Source organism: Balaenoptera borealis, assembly GCF_965194805.1.
Source record: "Balaenoptera borealis genome assembly, chromosome: X".
NCBI classification, from domain to species: Eukaryota; Metazoa; Chordata; class Mammalia; order Artiodactyla; family Balaenopteridae; genus Balaenoptera; species Balaenoptera borealis.
Genome location: NC_138881.1, coordinates 53,103,478 through 53,123,694, shown reverse-complemented (window position 1 = coordinate 53,123,694; position 20,217 = coordinate 53,103,478). Strand labels below are relative to the sequence as shown.

At 50.9% G+C, this 20,217-nt stretch overlaps 1 protein-coding gene across 8 annotated transcripts; it reads left to right on the top strand.

Annotated features, from left to right (window-relative positions):
• The first annotated feature begins 227 nt into the window (after positions 1–227).
• Positions 228–19,876, top strand: LAS1L (LAS1 like ribosome biogenesis factor). 8 transcript variants are annotated; one of them, XM_082376600.1, is made up of 15 exons: positions 244–633; positions 1,409–1,534; positions 2,538–2,607; positions 3,437–3,518; positions 3,969–4,307; positions 4,591–4,637; positions 5,499–5,608; positions 7,347–7,432; positions 7,795–7,845; positions 8,175–8,381; positions 8,740–8,887; positions 13,992–14,536; positions 17,431–17,581; positions 18,075–18,277; positions 19,505–19,644. In XM_082376600.1, exons 1-14 carry the CDS (start codon positions 443–445, stop codon positions 18,262–18,264), a joined length of 2,343 nt encoding a protein of 780 aa, XP_082232726.1. In that variant the 5' UTR covers positions 244–442; the 3' UTR covers positions 18,265–18,277; positions 19,505–19,644. The 8 variants fall into 8 exon arrangements, with proteins under 8 accessions (XP_082232730.1, XP_082232726.1, XP_082232727.1 ...); XM_082376604.1 differs by lacking the exon at positions 1,409–1,534 and having other exon boundaries at positions 228–633; XM_082376601.1 differs by lacking the exon at positions 7,795–7,845 and having other exon boundaries at positions 250–633.
• Positions 19,877–20,217: the final 341 nt, after the last annotated feature.

Below are 20,217 nucleotides of genomic sequence, written 5' to 3'. Positions count from 1 at the left end.
TTTCCAGTACACTGGACGACCACAATCCCTCCCCCGCCCGCCAGGGAGCGCAAACTAAAATTCCTCCTGCAGTCCAGAAGTGTCCCTCCGGGTCTGGGACAGAATCCCGTTAGCAACCGGGAAATTAGCGGAACCTTGAGGCTGAACGCTTGCAGCTGGTACGGTTGCTTTGAGGAATGAACACGTCCGGTAGGAGAGGCCGTTCCCGCAACTTGTGGTTTGGTCGGCCTCTAGCTCTCGCGTTTCGATTTGCCGCGCTAACGGGGGTAGGCGGGCTTGCGTCGGGGTCACACTCTCCCATTGGTTGCTGCGGCGGCGGCGGTTTGGAGTGAGGGTAGCACGTTGAGCTGGAGGCTGTTCGGAGTGCGGCGGCCCAAAGCCTGGCAACGAGCCCGGTGTCTGGTGGGAATCCGGGGTTGAGCCAGGCCTGAGTCCCCGGGGGATGGATCGTGTGTGGAGTGCGTGGTGCGGGAAGTGCGTCAAAGAGAAAGGGTCGCCGCCACTCTGGGCCCAGCGCATCGTGGTCGCCTGGCTCAGTAGGGCCGAGTGGGATCAGGTGACGGTGTATCTGTTCTCTGACGACCATAAATTGCAGCGGTACGCGCTGAACCGCATCACCGTGTGGAGGAGCAGGTAAGGCGGCAGGCTTAGCCCTCCTGCTTGCGTGCTGGTGGCACTTCACCTCTTCCTTTGTAGAATTTCCGTAAGGCCTTATTTTCCAGTTTTCTCCTAAATGCCTAATGGCCCCCCTACGCGTGGTTTGGGCATTGCTTGTCTCCCAAGTGCCCGGGGGAAGGTCGCAGCCAAGCTCGGGCACTAATCCCTTTTGCGGAAAGAAACGGGGTGTGCTTCAACAGCCCTTTTGTCAAGTCTGTGAGCTTTGACCCTTACCTTCTCTCATCTTGGGGTGGGTGCTGATGAGAGGGCACCGCTGTGGCTGAGCCAGCCTGGGCTTAAGGAGTAGCACTCTAGGGTGGATTTCTGATTCGAAATAGGAAGGGGGTGGGGGGAGCTTGCCTGCAAAAGCATGTTTGAATGGGGCGCTTCAGTCCAGTTGGTAAGATTTAGTTGGGAGCAGACAAGGGGCTAATGTCTCCAAGAATAAGGTCTTTTCTAGGTGAATGAGTTGAGGGTTTCAGGGTGAAAGAAAGGGGTGTGTCCACATTTAATTGTTGATTGGCTGTGTAGCAGTTAGATATCCTTTGTATGCCCTAAACCAGCCTCTCATATCCTGTGTACTATTGGATCCCAGGGACATTACCCTCCCTCTTCCCAGCTTCTTGATTTGTGTCTATTCACACACTCTTGAGCCAGTATATAATTGCAATAACCTACAACCTAGGTTCTGAGATGGAGGGTGGGCCCGTGTAAAGGACCTTTATGATGGTGCTGGACTGTGGCCCTTTAGGTTAGGCAACGAACTCCCCCTGGCAGTGGCTTCTACTGCTGACCTGGTACGCTGTAAGCTCATGGATGTAACTGGTGGCTTGGGCACTGATGAACTTAGACTGCTCTATGGCATGGCATTGGTCAGGTAAGATCTACATGGGTAGGGGTGTGGGGGGGTGTTTTTTTGAGGGTGGGGGGGGCGTGGGCTTAGCACATGAAAAGCAAAGTTTGGCTTTTGGGTTCTACCTGAAGCAAAAAGCCTTGTGTGTCCCTGGGTATGGGTCACCTTGTGATTGCTTAATGTGACAGCTTTTGATACCCCCTGTTAACACACATTCCTCTTTTTTCCTGAGAGCCTTCTCTCTTCCGTTTTTCTTCCCCTCTCTTTGGAATGTTGGGTGGGGGTGGTTCAGACCAAGTGGTCTCTATGGGTCTCTTCCAGCCTTGACAGTTTCCCCCTTTTACTCTTTCACCCAGAGGAACTTTTCTGCATGGTTCAATGTCCTTGGCCATGATTTAATGTGGATTTTCTAATCCTACCCCTATCTACACCTTTTTTCCATTCTCTCCATGAACACTGAAAGGTTACTGAGTTGTGGAAATGGAGACATGGGCCGGGAGTTCCTGATTTACAAAGTGACTCAGAGTGGTTCTAGCTGTATCATGTACATCAGGAAAAAGGTTGCCTCTGAGTTTTCTCATCTGTCAGTCTTTGCTTAGCTCATACTGTTTGCCTTGTCTGCCTTGAGGTCCTCCCTAGCTCTTCTTACCTTCTCCATTGTTTAGCTGTGCTCCCCACATCATTTGATGTAGTCCTTTGTTGTAGCATTTATAACATATTATGTTCTAACATAATATGTTATATTATGTCATGATTATTTATCCTAGACTGAACTCTTCAAGGCCAGAGCAGTGTCTTATTCATTTGTATGGCTTCAGTACAGGGCAGAGTCTCAGTAAATGTTAGACTGGATGGAACCATTCCTGCTCTGGCTGACACCAACCATAAGCACAGGACAGAACAGTCAGTCATTGGAAAGGTTGTGGAAATGCAAGGTGTCAGTAACTCAGCAAGGTGTTTTAAAGCCCTACTGGTTTGAATAAAACAGTTACTTGGGCTATGCCACTTATTTCTCCCCCAAACTCAGGTTTGTGAACCTTATCTCGGAGAGGAAGACAAAGTTTGCCAAGCTCCCTCTCAAGTTCCTGGCTCAGGAGGTGTGTATGATAAAGTGGCCTTGCTAAATTCTCTCTTCTCAGGAGGGCTCACTAAATGGGGCATGGGGTGATGTGGGTACAGTCAGACTAGCTCATCCCACCACTGTCAGCGAAGCCCAGCAAGAGCCCCAGAGCCTCAGCTTCCAGCTTGAAAGCAGACTTGCTCCCTTGCTTATGGCTGCTATCTTCAGTGGGCTTGGCCTGCCCAGCTTGCTGGGAGTGGCCCAGGTGAAGCTGAAGCACCCCAGTGCACCCCTGAGTGGGGACAGGAAAGAGGTGGCAGTTAAAGTGCCTGCCCTCTGGTTATTGACAGTCTGAAGGAGGAGACAAACTCAGCCAAGCAGGGTGAAAATGCGAGACATTCCTGCCTTGAGTGGGTATGGGAGGTGTGTAGAGACCCAGATGGCAGACAGGTTCTCAGCCATCAAGAGAAGCTTCCTGGAGGAGGTCTGGGAGAGAAGGAGGAAGGGAGGAAGAGAGGGGAGAGTAAAGGGTACCCTGGGAGAGCAACTGGTACAGACAAGGGCAGAGGGAGGCTGAAGAAGGTGATTGTTAATGCTCATTCACAGGAATCTCTTCATTGGAGGAGGGTAGTTGGTGGTTGGGGGAGGCGAGTGTCTTCTGATTTTCAACATCACTTCCACAGAGCGTAAAGAGAATCAGGAGACCTGGTTTCTAATCTTGGCTCTGCCACTAAGAACGGAACCTCCTCTCAGGAGCTCAGTTTCTCTATCTGTAAAATGGGGAGAAGCCAGATTAATTCATCTCTGTGGCCCTTTCTGCTTTAATATTTTCTAATTTCTGCACTCACACCCTCCCCCACAATCAGGTGAACATTCCGGATTGGATTGTTGAACTTCGCCATGAGTTGACCCACAAGAAAATGCCCCATATAAATGACTGCCGCAGGGGTGAGTCCCCAGGGAGTATACCTATCACAGTTAAGCCCAGAAGCCTGGGCTAGGTGGCACTGTGGGGGGAGAGAGAGGGAGGAGGGTCTTCACTTGGGGTCAGAGCTGAGACTAGGGTGAGGCGAGTGAGGCATTTGCCTTGGACACAAACTTTAAGGGGTCTCTGTTCTCCCACTTGCTAGCCCCGTGCCATTTTTGGCATCCCATCTTCAAGTCTGGTATAAGTTTTTTCTAGGAAATGTGCTGGTGAGTGGGAGGAAGCAAAGAACTGGGGGATAACCCAGAGCAAGAGGGGCTGCTTCTAGATATTTGAGATTTGTGCCTCCTTGGAGCCAAACCTCTTACCTAGGGCCTCCCCATAATGTTTGCAAGATGAGGCTGGAGGCCTGCTAGGAGCTGCTTGCCTGTGGCTGTTACTATGGCAATGCCTTCCTTCCTCCCCTCCTTTAGGCTGTTACTTTGTCCTGGATTGGCTCCAGAAGACCTACTGGTGCCGTCAACTGGAGAACAGCCTAAGAGAGACCTGGGAGTTGGAGGAGGACAGGGAACAGACAGATGAAGAAGACCAAGAGGAAGATAAGAACATTGTCATTGATGACATCACAGAACAGAAACCAGAGCCTAAGGATGAGGAGAAAGGTGCAGAGCCTAAGAATGAGGAGCAAGGTGCAGAGCCTAAGGATGAGGAGAAAGGTGCAGAGCTGGGTGTCAAGGCTGATGGAGACAGCGAAGGCAACAAAGAGGTTGATCCACATTGGCAAAAGGCTGTGAGACATAAAGAGTTGTATGGTAGGTGTCCTTGATACAGAAAGGGGCCCATGAGCTTGGAAGACTCGGGCTTATGGTTGACTCTGGTTATTTCCCTGGCTCAATATTTCCTCTGGGGTTGTGGTGAGGCTTAGCTTAAAAAAATTACGTCACAAATCATCTTCCTTGAGCCCCGTGAGGCAGGAGAGCCAAGAATTCTAGTTCACAATTTACAACTCAAGAAATGAGGTGAGAGGGCTCAAAATTCCATCAGGAGCAAGGCACAGGGCTGGCTGCTCTATCTGTTTCCCTATTCTGTTTTCAGAAAGAGCCCGAGAACTGCTGGTATCCTATGAAGAGGAGCAGTTTAAGGTAAGAAAGTGCCCTTGACTTGGCCTGTTCTCATCTGCCCCAGCCATTTCTTCCCTCTTGCCAGCTACCTGAGAGAAGTCTTGAGAATGAAATTGAAAGAAAAGTGGCAAAGCTTGGAAAGCTCTTCCAAAGCTCTTCTTGGAAAGAGAGAGGGGGGAAGTAGGAAGGAGGCAAGAGGAGCAGAGTCCAGTTGGCTGATCCTCCACATCACTGGAAGTTTGTGGATAATCGGTCCCACTGGGTGGTAGGGAACAACAGGGCTTAGGTGGTTGCATAGACCTGCAGTACTGCAGCTGATCAGCAGATGGCGTCCAGGAACCTTCCTAGATCAGGTGAGCTTGAGGGATGCTGTTTTAGCAGGAAGGGAGGTAAGCTTAGAAACCATTCACCTCAACCCTTCCTTTTCACAGGTGAAGAAATTGAAGCCACGGATGAGTGAAACAACTGGCCCAAGGTCACATAGGCAGTTAGTGATAGAACCAGGACAAGAACCTGAGTCTCCTGATTCACTTTCTTCCATAACCCATTGCTTCCTTTCACCCCTTGGTCCAAGGGTCTCTGCCGAACTCCAACCAAATGCCCCCATTGGATATCTATGTATTGGATTATCAGATTATTGAGAGCCACAATAACAAGGGAATTTGGGGGTTGGGGAGGGAGGAAAAAGAAAAAGTCTGGAGTTTGAGGGTCAGGATATTTTTAGTTGCAGGGCCAATAGGGACATTGTGGGCTCACCTCTGCATACCCTGCCGTATCCCCTGAAGGGACGTGCTGAGAGGTCCTATGAGAAGGAATCCTGGAGGGATGGGGGGGTGTTACCTGGCTGAACCAGCCTTCTGATGGGACCCTCTTTGCTGGCAGGTGCTGGAGAAATTTAGGTATTTACCTCAGGCCATTAAGGCGTGGAATAACCTGTCCCCACCTGTAGAATGCATCCTGGCAGAGCTCAAGGGCATTACATGGGAGAACAGGTGTGTAACTAGGTAATCAGGGGCTGCCTACTCTCTAGGGTAGAGTGTAGCAGCCTCACTGAAATTGGTTTTCATATCCCAGCTTGCCAGCCTCTGCTGTAGGAAATCCCAGGGATAATCTTGACCCCCCACGGGTGACCCTGCATTTCACATGATCCTCTTCCCCAAACCCTGCCAGCTACCAGGTGGGGTTGCCTACTCTAAGTAACTGAAATGGCCAGAGGCAGGAATGTCTACTGTCATCCATCCCCTGGCCAGCTTTGTTCCTCTTTGTCCAGTGGTATGTGGAGCTCTTGGCAACTAGGAAAAGCCCTTAATCTTTTGCTTTTTCACTGCCAATCTCTTGTCCGAGTTTGAGGTAAAAGATACATGGTAGGCACTGCTGGTCTCTTTTGAACTGCTATTAGAGAAGATCAGCATCCCCTGGATAATTGTGGTTGAGGGGACAGAGGAGGGGCCTTCCCAGGGCCTGGATCCTCCAAAGACTAAGTCCCCACTGACCCACCCAGTATGGCCATGAGCCTTATTTTCCCCTCAAAGTAGTACTCAGTTCAGTCAGAGCAGACAGTGTCTATCCAGTCCTTTCCTCCCTGGCTCTTTGGAGCTTGCTACCTACATTCAGCTGGAAAGGGCTTTGGGAAGAGGTTGGAAAGAATCTGGGATGGAGCGGAGAGTATAGGAAGGTGGTGTATGTGGCAGAGTGGGCCTGGGTGGGAGCCTGCAGTGCAGGTTAGGATTGTCCCTGGCGTCTTCTTTATTCCCGGGATACCAGTAGTTCCAAAGGTGTTTTATCAGTGTCTGCCCAGCCTAGGCTTCTTAGCTGTACCCTTCAGTAAAGGGGTGAGTGGTGGCCCCCTCAGTAGCTTGGAAAACTATCCTTGTGCTATACAGTAGTGTCTGCCTGGTCATGCTGAGCAGGCAACTGGCTGACTGTTTTAAGTGCTCTTCCTGCATACTGACCTGAGGAGATGGGAGATGGACGGAAGGACAACTCTTTCCTCCTTGAGCCTGGTAGAGGGAGGGATCTGAGCATGACAACCCTCCAGACATTGAGACACCTTGGGAGCTCTTGTTCCCCCTCAGCCCAGTCAGCTAGGAGAGCCTCTCTTAGGGAACTGCTAGCTCTGGAGGAGACAGCTGGATGTTGCTGGTTTTGGTTTGAGCTAGATGGGGATGAGAGATTACCCCTATAGCTTATACTTTTAACCTCTGTATCTTAGTTCTGGGTTCTTGGGGTCCTTAGGAATGAGGATAATATAATATTTGGCCCAGCAATTGAGTCCCCAAAGTTTCTGCTTGTAAGATCTGAAAGAGGGTAACCAGGGAGAAGGGGAGGGGTAGGAGACTGGAGGACTGTCAAGGGAAACAAAGACTGAGCAGGAACTAAAGTCTAACAGCCCTTGACCCTGTAACCTCAGGCATTTAACTCCTTTGTGGGCCTGGGACTTCTTCATCTGTGCTTTCGGGCTTGTTCAGCCACTGCTGCCCTTGTTCTGGGCCTTAGATTTGCCTGTGCTTGGTAAATCCTTGTTCAAAACCCACAGATCCCAGTCTTTGGCTCAGCCCCTGACTCAGGGAGGCTGAGGCCTGAGAACCAACTGTCAGCTGCCTTCCTTTTCCCCCATGCTGGTTTGGCCATTTGAGTCAGAGGCATTAGCTGCCTTGGGAGTGGGTAGGGGAGTAGAAGAGGATCTTCTACCTGTTTCAGTTTACTTAATTTAGTGTCCTCTTGCTCCAGGGAGGCTCTGCTAGATGCTTTTCTGGATGACGGCTTTCTCATCCCCACATTTGAACAGTTGGCAGCTTTGCAGTTAGACTATGAAGGTAGGGTCCTGGAGGCTCGCTGCAGCCTTAGGGTACTGTGTATCCTGGGCAAGAACACCAGGGGTGGGCTGGGTGGCCCTGGACTGGGAGGTAAGGGCTGTTTACTGCTGTTCCATAGCTACTGGAAGCCCTCTTGGCTGAGCAGAACATGTAGCCCCACTGATAAGTAGTTGTTGGGCTATCCTTAGGTGGCCTGGAATTGGGTGGGGTGAGGTGGGCTGGGGTGGGCTGGGGTGGGAGTGGGGGTCTTAATGCCATTATTGTGCTATGTTAATTGTGATCTAGCCACTTGCTAGAGAGCTAGAACAGCAGAACTGGAAGGGCCTTGTGAGGTCATCTAGTCCAACATCCTCATGTTACAGATGGGCAGACTGAGGTCCAGAGAGGGGAAGGTACTGACCCAAAGTCACACAGTGAGTTATTGACAAAGCCGAAGCTAGAACCAGAGCTCTTTTTCTTTTATATTCTATTTTGAGTCAGTTGTTGTTTACCAGATACTAACTGGTTTCTCTCCCCGCTGTTCTACTTTCCTCTTTCCTCCTGTTCTGCGGTGGCAACTCTGTTATTGTTGGTGGGGCCCCCTCTTCTTCTCCCTCTCTCTCCTCCTCTTCCTCCCTTCCTTCTCTCTCTCCCTCTTTCCCTTTCTCGACCTCTTCTCTCCTCTCCTCCTTCCCTCCCTCCCTCCTTCTCTCTCCCTCCCTGCCTCCCCTTTTTCTGTCAATGGGTGTTTCTCACAAACCAGAAAACGTGGACTTGAATGACGTCCTGGTGCCAAAGCCGTTCTCTCAATTCTGGCAGCCCCTGCTCAGGGGCCTGCACTCCCAGACCTTCACGCAGGCCCTGCTGGAAAGGATGCTCTCTGAGCTGCCAGCCTTGGGGGACACCGGGATCCGGCCCACCTACATCCTCAGATGGACCATTGAACTGATCGTGGCTAACACCAAAACTGGTGAGGGAGACTAGCCCTAGCCCCAGGGCCTAATGCAGCCCAGGCAAGAGCATCTGCCATTGTGCTCAGCTCTCGACTGAATAGCACCAGGAGGGCACACCCCCCTTGTTAAAGGTTTAGGTCTGCCCAAGAGGGCCCCGCAGCAGCAGTGGACAAATCTCCCTTCACATTTTTCTTCTCAGAGCCAAGTAAACTGGACTGGGGCAAAGGGTCCTGAATACTTTGAGCAATTGGGAGGTATAGAATGGGGAGTCGGAGTCTGGGAGCACAGGGATGGGCAGAGCCAAGCTTTTCGAGGTGCAAGATTGTGTGGGGGGCTTTCTAGTGCCTTCTCCTCAGGCCCTCTCTTCTCTCTCAGGACGGAACGCCCGCCGGTTTTCTGCAAGCCAGTGGGAAGCGAGGAAGAACTGGAGGCTATTCAACTGCTCTGCCTCCCTTGACTGGCCCCAGGTGGTTGAGTCCTGCTTGGGCTCACCTTGCTGGGCCAGCCCCCAACTCCTTCAGCTGTAAGTCTCTTGAATTCCATCCAGTAAGAGGGCGAGACCCTGCAGGACTCAGGGCCACACAGCCCTAGAATGGCACAGTTAGACGAGCCCTTGCAAGGACACCTAGTCCTGTCCCCGTCCTACTAACAGATGAGAGAATTGAATCCCAGAGAGGGGAGGGGTAAGGTATTCTTGCCTAAGATCACAGAGCTTAAGATGTGGCTGAACTGAGTCCAGTATGAAAATGGACAAGACAACCCCCCTAGAGTGTTTAGCACAGTGGCCTGTACAGAGTAAGTGCACAATAAATGGTAGCTGCTGTTTATTATTGAACCCATTCTTCTGACTTTACGCCCAGTGCTGTCTCTATTATCTTCCCAAAATATACCTCTCATAGGTGCTTAACAACCTTCAATGGCTCCTTATTGCCTTCCTAATGAGGTCTAGGCTTCTTAGCCTGACATTCAAAGATCTTTCCGATTCTGCCCCAACCTATCATGATAACCATACCTCCTGTGATCCCCCTTTACCCAGTCTACTCTGGGCGCTGTGGTCAAACTGAATATTGCGCTGGTTCCTGTAAATACCTGTGGTTGTCTCCCTTTCTTTTTTTCTGTCATTTCCTGACCCTGAGCCACTTCCCTCATACTCATGGAAGGCTTTAGCACCCAGTTCTCTTCCTGCTTTCTAGAATGATATCTGTTTCATTTGAGTGACCCATCTGACACTGCAGCTCCTCACCTCCAGTGACCTTCATTCTCCACTACACTCAGCAACCCATTTCCATCACTCAGAGCTATTCCACCTCTGAAAGCTTACATCCCAGCATCCCACTCGGTGACCACCACCTCTTGTCCTACCAGTTCTCACCCTCGCATCCCACAACATCTGCTCTTTGCCTGCCTCTAGACCTCCATTCCTCCATTTCTTACCTGCCTCAATTTTGCTTCCCCTCAGTCCTATCTGTGGTTGATCACTTCAGCCACCCATCATCAGCACTCTCAGCTCTGCCCATCCTTTGGCGTGTCTGACTTGCAAACCCCCGAGCTGGGAGTGATCCTCCCCACTCTGCTTCTCCCACTCCTCAGCCCGGGTAGCTGAGCTCTGCTGGAGAAAACCACATAGCCCTGCGGATTGCTGCCACTGCAGAGGTATGATTTTTAATCTGAAGCCAGGCCTCAGTTCTGCTTGTTTGAACTTTTACTTGTTTTCTGCCCACTTTCTCTCCTGTTTCCTGACTGTTCTGAAAACCCTTACCACTCATCTCAAGCCCCACCACCCCTCCCGTTTCACCCTAGCTTCCTCAAGCACATGGAAGCCTCCAGCAGGGCCCCCTCGACCTGAGGTCCAGCCCTCGTGAACTGATCTGTGGCTACACTCAACGTTGTCGCCAGTCTCAGGATGAGGTGGCCTTGCCCAGCCTCAAAGCCTCCTCCTCCACCTGTGCTCTGGAGCTACCTCTGCTAGCATCACTGGGGCCTCACCCCAGCTTCTCCCTTGCTCTGCTGGCTCTTACTCTTCAACCTGTGAACAGTGCCGGAGTTTTTCTTATCTTTAAACCAAACAACAATAACAGTAACACAAGCAAAATCTCCTTTGACCCTGCATCCTTCTGTTGGGTTATCACTAGCTTATCACTCCTTCCTCTCCTATCAAAACATCTCAAAAGAGTAGTCTACACTCAGCAGTCTCAATTTCCTCACTACCTTCTTACTCCTCAAGCTGCTGCAATTTGGCATTCATCCCCAGAGCTGCTTTGACCTAATTACCAAATCCAGTGGGCCCTTGTCCATTGCCTGTCTGCCGCATTGATGCTGTTTACCACTCCCTCCTTCAAATGCCTGTGCTTTTTTACTAGTTCCAGTAAAGTACCAAAGCTCAAATCTCTTTATCTAGCTCAGGCCTTTCCCCTAAGATTCAACCTCCTGTATTTGACTGCATGCCAGATATCTCCCCTTAGATGGCCTCCAGGCACGTTACTGTGACTGAAAGAGCATGAGTCATCTTACTCCCGACCCCAGCCCCAAAGTGAACTTCCTCCTCTGCTCCCTATCTCACTTGGTGGCAGCACTATCTACTGTGTCATGTTGATTCTCTCAAGTACTTCTCAAATCTGAGATTCTGTCTTTCCCCTAGTGTCTCCTTCCCTCTATCAGACTAAGCTTTTCAAGGACAAGGGTTCTGCATTAGCCATCTGTGCCCCAGCACGCCATGCAAGTCCAGGCCCCAAACAAACCTCAGTAAATGTTGTTGAACTGAACTGTACTCTGCTGTCTCATTGCCAGCAGTGCTGTCTTTGGTGGGAGCTGACTCCATGCTTGAGGAATAAATGAAGTGGGAGTCTGGATGCTAAGACCGTCTTAGTCCCCTGATCTTTCCCATGGAGTCAGAAAGTCTTTCTTGAACCCTAATGACATTTAGGGCACAGTTGTATCTTATAAGTAACTTATAAGAGAAAAAAGTAGCCTTGTTGACAAAAGTCAGCCAGTGCAAGACCTCCAGGAGATGGGACTGAACCAAACAGCCAAATCTCCGGATGTGTATGCTCTAGACTGGAAGTGATATGGATGGGTGGGAAACTGGGAGGAGAACCAAAAAGTCCTAGAGGCATTTGAGCAATTCCAGCAAGAGAAAGAATAAAGGAAATTTCAAAATTCTGAAGGAACATGGCATGTGTATGTAAGGGGGGGGAGGGAATGAAAAGAGCAGCATGGAGAGGTTGGATAGGTGGCCTTCTAGGTGCTTTCCAATCCTAAGTGCCTACAGAGTGGAAGCTGCTGGTCTTGGAGAAGTCTGGACCACAGAGATCTTCTCCCAACCCAGGCATACCAGAGGGATGCGACACATGCCAGCAGTAACAGCGGCTCACTTGGGTACGATTTCTTGTGCACAGATCCTGCCTTTCGCAGATAATCAGTGAATCTAGTCCTAATCATCCTGTTACACAGATTGGGAAATGGGATTTCCCCAGGTATTAGGCTGCAAGTCAGTAACAAGTCTGCAAGTCAGAGCTGGGGCCAGAAACCAGAATCCAGATATACTGTCCTTACTCCTGTGCTCTTTCTACAGTGTTCCATTAGATTGCACATACAGAACATAACTTTTCTTTTCCCCACAGGAAAAATAAAAGATACCACTGGCAATTAAGTGTCGGACATGGTGCTGTGTTTGTAGAAGCATTTTCATTTCACTTGACACAGCAGTCTTTGGAGGTGGAGATATTATATACTCTTATTTGACAGATAAGAAAGACACCAAGGTTCTGAACAGTGTGAAGTGACTTATCCAAAAGTCATGCAATTTGTTGATGGTGGGACAGGGATTTGGACCCAGGGCTTATGAGTCCAAAGTCCACCTTCTTTCCACCAGCCTGACCTGTGACCTTCTCATTCCCTAGCTGTGACCAGGCAAACCCGAGGAAGGAGATGGATTTTAAGATTCATATCACCCCTGCACCTCAGTGGTCAGACTAGACAGCTTGAGAGAGCGGGTGGGTAATAATAAACAGTGGTAATATGGCATCTTGCCAATATAAAGTGCCTGGGAATATTTATTATTAATCATACAAATGGACCACAGTGAGAGGGAAGAGAATTTCTCTCTGGCTTTTCCTCATAGTAGTAAGGCTGGAAGCTCTTTGAGAGCTTCCCCCAGCCAGCCAATATCAATTCAGTTTGAGCCAGTGCCATCTTGGAATATGAAATTAGCCCTGCAGAGAGGGTCTCCCAGTGGAGTCACTAGCTCCCAGCCCTACCCCCAGCAGCCAGTGACCAGCAACCACACCTATGTGTCCGGTCTGCCTATGGGGCCCAGAGAGAAAACAGCCTGCTGAGCACATGGCCCTTCCTTCTGTGAACAACCCACAATTCAAACTCGACACACTTAGAAGGAAACTATCCATCTGTCCATCCTACCCATGCCTCCAGCAGTGACCAGGTGCCTGCTGGGTGCCCGGTTCTATGTGAGGCTCTGCAAGGGGTACTCACCCTCTTCCTCCCCAGGAGCTCTCCTTCCCAACCACTCTGTGTTTGTTGGTGGTTTTGCTGTTAGCGCCGTCCTTTGTGTGCACGATGTCATCATTTTTAACTCTCTTCTGCCTTCCCCCTACCATCTGATCACCAAGCCCTGCTCTCTGTCTGTCTGTCCTTCACAGCTTCTCTCCCTCCCATCTCTGCTGCCAGTGCCCTAGGTCAGCCCTCACCGACTCTCCCTGGTCTCCCTGACTCTAGGCTGCCCCACCCAGGCCATCCTCCACATGGTCACCATGGTGATCTTCAGACATGCAGCCTTCACCTGTGCTCAAACACGTCAGATGACCCCCTCCACCCAACACACACACACTTAACCTTTGCAGGCTTCTCTTGCTCCCACAGCTCCTCAGCACAGCCCTTCCCCTCGAGCCAGGCTACTCTCACCGCATGCACACAGCCCGGTGTGCTCGCTCTTGTCTCTGCACAAAGCCTTCCCTTGATCTCTCCTGCCCTCCTTGTGCTCTCTGCCTCCCCCCAGCTCCTGTAGTGCCCAGGTCTGCAGTGCTCATCTGGCCTCCCTCCCACATTCTGCTTTGTCTTGTCAGCTGCTGCTTTTTTTTATCTTTTCCTCCATTCCAGGCTGGGCTGTAGTTGCCCCCCAAAAGGGATCACACTTTGTGTTCCATGCAGAAGGAGCACAGCACACTTCCAGGCATATCTTTGGAGCTCAGGATGGATTGCTCAGCTAAAGAAAGGGATCTATTCTCATGTCCAGCCCTGCAGGCCTGTTGGCTAGTTTGTGTATTTACATAGCATTTCAGTACAGATTAATAGCTATCATTTATTGCTTGCTCACTATGTGCCGGGCACTGTGCCAGGCATTCTGTGTGAGCTATCTTATTTACTCCTTTCAACAACCCTCTAAGTTAGGTGCCATTATTGTCCTCATTTTACTGAGAGTGGAAGTGAGCCACAGAGATGAATTATGGAGCTCGTTCAGGGTCCATGGTCCTCTTGTATCTGTGTTGTGTCTGCTCTACTGCACTGCCTTTCAGAGGCAGGTCTGGAAGCTCAGAGACCAAATTCAAACTGGAGTTTTGGGATATAAAATGACTTGAGATTTTGAATCTTTCTTACTCCATCCCTCTGCTCAGCATCTTCAAAGCCATGGGGCAGGTCCTGCCAGACGAGGAGCAGGAGAAGCTGCTGCGCATCTGTTCCATTTATACCCAGAGTGGAGAAAACAACCTGGCGCAGGAGGGCTCAGAGGCTTCCCCCATTGGGAAGTCTCCATACACACTGGACAGCCTATACTGGAGCCTCAAACCAGCTGGCTCGAGCTCTGGACCTGAAGGAGAAGCCCAACAACAGGAGGAACAGGGCAGCGTTAATGATGCCAAGGAAGATGAGAAGGAGAATCAAGAGGCCTTGGAAGACCAGGTGGAAGAGGATGATGAAGAGGAGGAGGAAGAGGAAAATGACCAGAAGTGGGAGGAGGAGGAGGAAGGTGATGATGATGACGACGACGACGACGATGACGACGATGATGATGACGACGACTACGAAGATTATGAGGAGGAAGACAGGATGGAAGTGGGGCCTTTCTCTATGGAAGAAGAGTCCCCCACTGCTGAGAATGCCAGGCTCCTGGCCCAGAAAAGAGGAGCTTTGGAGGGCTCTGCATGGCAAGTTAGCTCAGGTAAGAAGCCTGATATCCACTTTCTCCCCACATCTATCTTCCCTCTCTGGCTGGCTCTTGAGGCTTCCATTCACCCTAGAGAAAGGATGGAAAGTAGCAGGAGGTAGCCAGCATGAGGCAAGCCTGGGAGGCAGCCTGGTGTGTGGATGACAGCTGGTTTCCCTCCCCCTTAAGATGGAGCATGTTAGCGCCAGGGACCTTAGCACTGTCATGCTGCCAACTGCCTCATGCAGAGAGCACATTCAGAGAGGTTGGTGTGGGTGTGGGCACTGGGCAGCAAAACACAGAAAGCTAGAGGTAGGTGGTTGATATATATATGATTCTGCATGTGTTTTTCATGTGCAGTGATCAGGGCAAGGAGCCAAAGAATAGTGCTTTCTGTGTATATGTGAATGTGTATGGACACCTGGAGGCTAGTTGGTGATAGGACAGGATTTTGCTGTGTGTATGAGAAAGAAGGAACCCAGGGGTATTCAGTCAGTGAAAGTGGAAATGAGATCAGAAGGGGGAGAATAAGGAGCTGTGCAGTTTTTTGGTGAGCGTACAAGTTAGTGAGACAAAGCCGGGAGGGAGCAGGAGGTTGAATGGTAGGTGGGCGAACATGAGTCAGCTCCTGAGGGTGGTATTTTGAATGCCCTCATTTGGGTTGGGGAGCAGGAACCTTAAGGCAGGGGGACTCCACAGGAATGAAAAGTCTGATGTGTGCACATGAGCATGTGTGTATGTGTACACGCTGGAGGCAGGGGTAGACGTGGGGCACAGCCCATGTGATGGAGCCTGGGACTGGGACTGGGTATGGTGTGGGGTAGGCATGGTGGGGAACAATAGGGAGAGAGAGGGGAAGCAGTGAAGGAGCTTAGGGGGAAAGTGAAGTCTTTGCCCTTATATGGACGTGTGTGTGGAAGGGCTGGGACATAAAGGCCCTGAGTGCTACGGATGGGGGAACATATTTATGTGTGTGTGTGTGTGTGTGTGTGTGTGAATGGGTATGTGCTTGCATGTGCTGGACAAACCAAGGCACAGCAACAGAGAAATCTCTTAGAGCAGGGAGGGCTGTGTTTGTAAATATTCAAAGGGAGGGGCAGTGACTCAGGCAGAATTGTGTGTGTGTGTGTGTGAGAGAGAGAGAGAGAGAGTAAGGGTTGTGAAAAGAGAAAGTGTGAAGTGGACTGTATGTGCATCTGTGCATACATGCACACATGGTCATATATGTTTTTGGAAGAGGAGGCAGGGTTGCTAAGACCTATGGGGACCAGGAGGCATCTGTATGAGGGAGAGAAGTGGAAACAATAAGAGGTGGGGGGATATGGAAAGGCCTGAGAACAGGCAGTGAAGCAGCCATCTTGAGATGGCCTGTGTGGTCTGTGCTATCACTGAGGGGACATGTACAAAGGTATCAGGCTAGAGAGCCAAGGGCAGTGATATAGACAGGATTGGGAGTAGGGAGGATGGTCAGGTCAGTGACAGACATGGGGGAATGGTCCCTTGTACAAAGGTGTCTTTGTATGCATAGGGCAATTCAGGGTGTTAAGAGAGTCACAACTTCCTTCATGTAAGAGAGCCAGGGATGGGGAGATGGGAAGGCAGAGGTACAGCCCTTCCTGTGGGGGTTCTTTGAGTAAAATAAAACTCTAGTCCAGGGTTGATACTTTCCAGAATGCCAGGGGCATAATGACAGGGAGAATTCTTTGGGTACCAGGGAGATGCAGGAGGCCAGAAACTGGATCTACTTGGAGGAGCTCACCAGTGAAGGCTTCACTTGAAAACACTGGATACACTAGTGTAAGGATGGGGAAGGGATTTAATATAATACTGTGTGGAGGGTACTTAAGTGGATAGGACAGAGTGGGTGGGGAGTGCTTGACATGGTCCATTCCGAAGTGGAGTATGACGGGTGGGGAGGGGTTGTGAACGTGGAAAGGCTAGGGCATTGAAACCTTTCCCTCTCCCCCTTGTTGTTACTTCCTCTGTATGTGTATACACATATGTGGAGATGCAGAAATGTTAAGATTTCTGGTTTGTGTGCCTGTGCATGAGAAGTATGAGAGGCAGGGAGTAAAACTGGAAACATTTGTTGAGTGGAGGGTTTGGTCTGTGTGCTTATGTACGTATATTGAGGCATCTATAAGGGGTGGGATATGCAATGAGACAGCCCTTCCCTAGAGAAGGGATGTTCTTTGTGTGCACATCTGGGGCAACAAGACCTTGCAGGGGGCAGGGAGAGCATGATAACCGCTGAGAGAGTGTTCACCCTGAGGTGGTATGTGGGCCTGTATGTATATCTCTCAAGGCAAGGCTACTAAGAAATGATGTGGCACTCAGACACGTTGGGAGGTTGGTTGTGCATAGATGTGTAGGATATCTAGGTCATTCAGATATGCAGAGGTATCTTTCAGTTTGGGGAGGAGGTGCGATGGGAATTCTGGGGCATCCAGACTCTCCAGGATATATATATATGCGTGTGTGAAAATAGGGGTGAGGGTGAGCGATTGAGGCAGTGATACAGCCAGGTCTGAAGAAGGTGTCATCTGTGTCTGTGTAGGGACATGTTTGGGGAAGTGGGAGAAGAAGAGTAGAGAGGAACAAAAATGTCTATAGTTGTGATAGTTGTGTGCCTGGTATGCGGGGGTTGGGGGTGGCTGTGGTGGGGGTGCTGCATGTGAACACATAGAAGGACCATGAAGAGTGTATGGGGGAGTATGGAAGGGACGGGGAGTGCTAAGGTGGAGAGGAGAAATGATGAGAAATGATGCAGAGAGGAGTGAGGATGAAGATACATAGCCTGTGCTGAGCAGGCTAAGTAAGGTGGGTGGATGGACAGAGTAGGTGGGCTTGTGCACCCATCTGAGAACTGGCTCCTCAGCCCTCTCTTGCCTCCTCCCTTTGCTCCACAGAAGATGTACGATGGGACACTTTCCCCTTAGGCCGAATGCCAGGTCAGACCGAGGACCCATCAGAGCTTATGCTGGAGAATTATGACACCATGTATCTTTTGGACCAGCCTGTACTAGACCAGCGGCTGGAACCCCCAGCATGCAAGACTGGGTGAGTGCCCATGGCAGCAGGATTTCTCACCCCTTTCTCTGCCTCCCGCAGGAGGGAGGGAGGAAGGGAAGAACATAGAGTGGGGTGGATGGGGGAGGTAACTGTCCCCAGTCAGGGCCTAAATGAGTGAAATATAAGCTCCAGTCCCTGGCTGGGCCCTTGCCAGGAGTCCCAGCCCCTAGTGTGGGGAACCAGTGAGGCAGCCACACAGAACTGGCTTGGCATCCCTCTCAGATTGCATCTGGTTTGTGCATGCGTGCATGTGTGTGTGTGTGTGTCTGTGTGTATGTGTGTGTGTGTGTATTGGGAAGGGAGAGGTCCATAGCTTTCAACAGATTCTCTAAAGTATCCACCACTCCTAAAAAGTCAAGAACGGGTGCTCTAATTAACTTCTTCATGTTCCTGAGGAGAAAACTGAGGCCCAGAAAGGGGAAAGGATTTGTCCAATCCAAAGGTGCACAGAGTAATCAGTAGGCCTCCCTGCACTGTCCAGGCATCTTGGTAGCAAGGCCTACGCAGGGCTCCATGCTGTCCCTCGAAACTCACCTCTGGATCACAGGCGTAGGAGCCCTTGGGTCATCAGGGAGCCAGGAACCAAGCAGCCCTTGCTGAGGGCCTCTGCTGGTAACACAAAGGAGCCCGTCCAGAGGGCCTGTACATTCCAGAATGCGGGGCCATTGTGACCAGGACAATCCTGTGAGTACCAGAGAGAGACCTCTGTGGGCCCCTGAAACAGTCTGTCCCTGTGCTGCCTGCCCACTTCATGGGAGATGAGCCCCTCTCTTCTTCTAGACATTCAGAGAGAGGGCTATGGAACCCAGGGACCCCAGCAGCAGGCCAGGCCCAAGGCAGTGTCATGGACTCTCTGTTGTAAGCCGGGGCAGCAGGCCTCTTGGAGAGGAGAGGAGGCAGTGGGGGAAGCCAGGTGGTCTGTAGTTGGGAGTGGGGCCCACATGTCTGAGAGAGAGACCTCTTCTCCCTTGGGTAGGGCTGTCTTGATGAACATCAAGGTATCAAGGGTGAAGTTTGGGCAGGTAGAGCTGTTATATCCAGAAGGAGGCCCAGTCCCACACCCCCTGTAGTAGGGAGACTTCCTCAGCTGGAGCCAGCATGCCCGCCCCTACTCCTTGTCTCAGCTCCACCCCGACTTGGCTGTGTGGCCTTGAGCAAGTCCCTTTTCATCTCTAAGCCTCAGTTCCCTTGTCTGTGAGATGGTGAGTGATGGGAGGGGATGGGGCTAGATCATCTGTAAGGGTTTTTTCAGCTGCATTAGTGTAACCGTGGATCTCCCTGAGAGGAAAGATGATGACTTTGCTTTCAGCTGTCACCCTCATCTACCTGGAAGAACTTTTGACCTGCAGGAAGCAGGGGAAGCAAGAGTGTTCTGAGCAGGGCCAGGGAAGAGGAGGGCAGTCTTCTCCCTAGGGCAGTTTTGCAATCCTGAGATGGGAGCTGGGCCTAGCCCTGCAGCCTAAGCCTGGCCTTGGGCCCCTTAACCTGCTGTTGGAGTGGGAGGGATCCAGCCCAGGGTCCTCTGGGCCCCCAAGATCTAAGGCCTTAGAAGAAAGCCGATTAAGGCAGCCACTTTCAATACCTTCCTGGGGGTAGGGTGGTGCAGGTCTCCCTTTCCTACCTCAACCCAAATAGCTCTGCTTTAATCTGGTTTATGTACTGGGGTTCTATATAAAGTTTCATTTGAAAAGTTCCACTCCTTTTCTCCCTCCTCCCTCAACTGAGGGCAGGGCAGAGCCACCCTTGGGGCCCATCTTGAAGTGGTTTCTCAGATGTGTTCCAGTCTCTTTGTAAAGCCAGGCAAGAGCGTGGGCCCTTCCCAGAGACACACACATCAAGCACCCTTAGCCCCTCCAGAGCCTAAAGCTGCCTCCTTCCCTGACTGACCTCCCCTCTCCTGTCTCTTTGCAGCACCCTGGGCCTGAGCTGCAGCATTGGCAGTGGCAACTGTAGCAGCAGCAGCAATGACAGTGGCAACTTGGACGGCCTTCTCTGGAGCCAGGGCCAACTGCATGGGCTCAAAAGTGGCCTACAGCTCTTCTGATGCCAGCCCTGGTGCAGGTGTTTATCCAGTGCTACTGGGGCAACAGCCCACTCCCCCCCACTCCCCCAGTGCACCTAGTGCTCCATAAAACAAGCTGGGAGACAGCCTGCATCAGCCATATCAGCTGAGCTTTCCATCACATAGGATTTTGAATATGTTTTGTTGTTTTGTTTTGCTTTGTTTCATTTTGTTTTTTGTTTTGAAAAACAATAAACAGGCAACTGTTTTGGTGTTTGTGAGATGAGGGGTTGTGTGCTTCTTCCTTTATTCTGGGGGCTCTGGAAAAGGTGGGATCATAACAGAGCAGGATCTGGGTCCACTGCCCCTTTTATGCCTTTTTTCTGACTCAAACCATTTGCACTCCCCTCATTGGAATGTAGTGTGGGGCCAGCTCACTAGGAAGCATCAGGCCCCAGAAGAGGCATTGTTGGCCATAAAGCCCAGCCAGCCTCAGGGGAATCTGCTCAGAACCTCCCTGACAGCTGGAAGACCCGGGTCTTCCTGTTGCTATTCAGCAGGCTTCTGACTCATTTACCTGCCTGCCCTCACTGGGCACCAAACAGCAGTTGAAAGTCAAAGA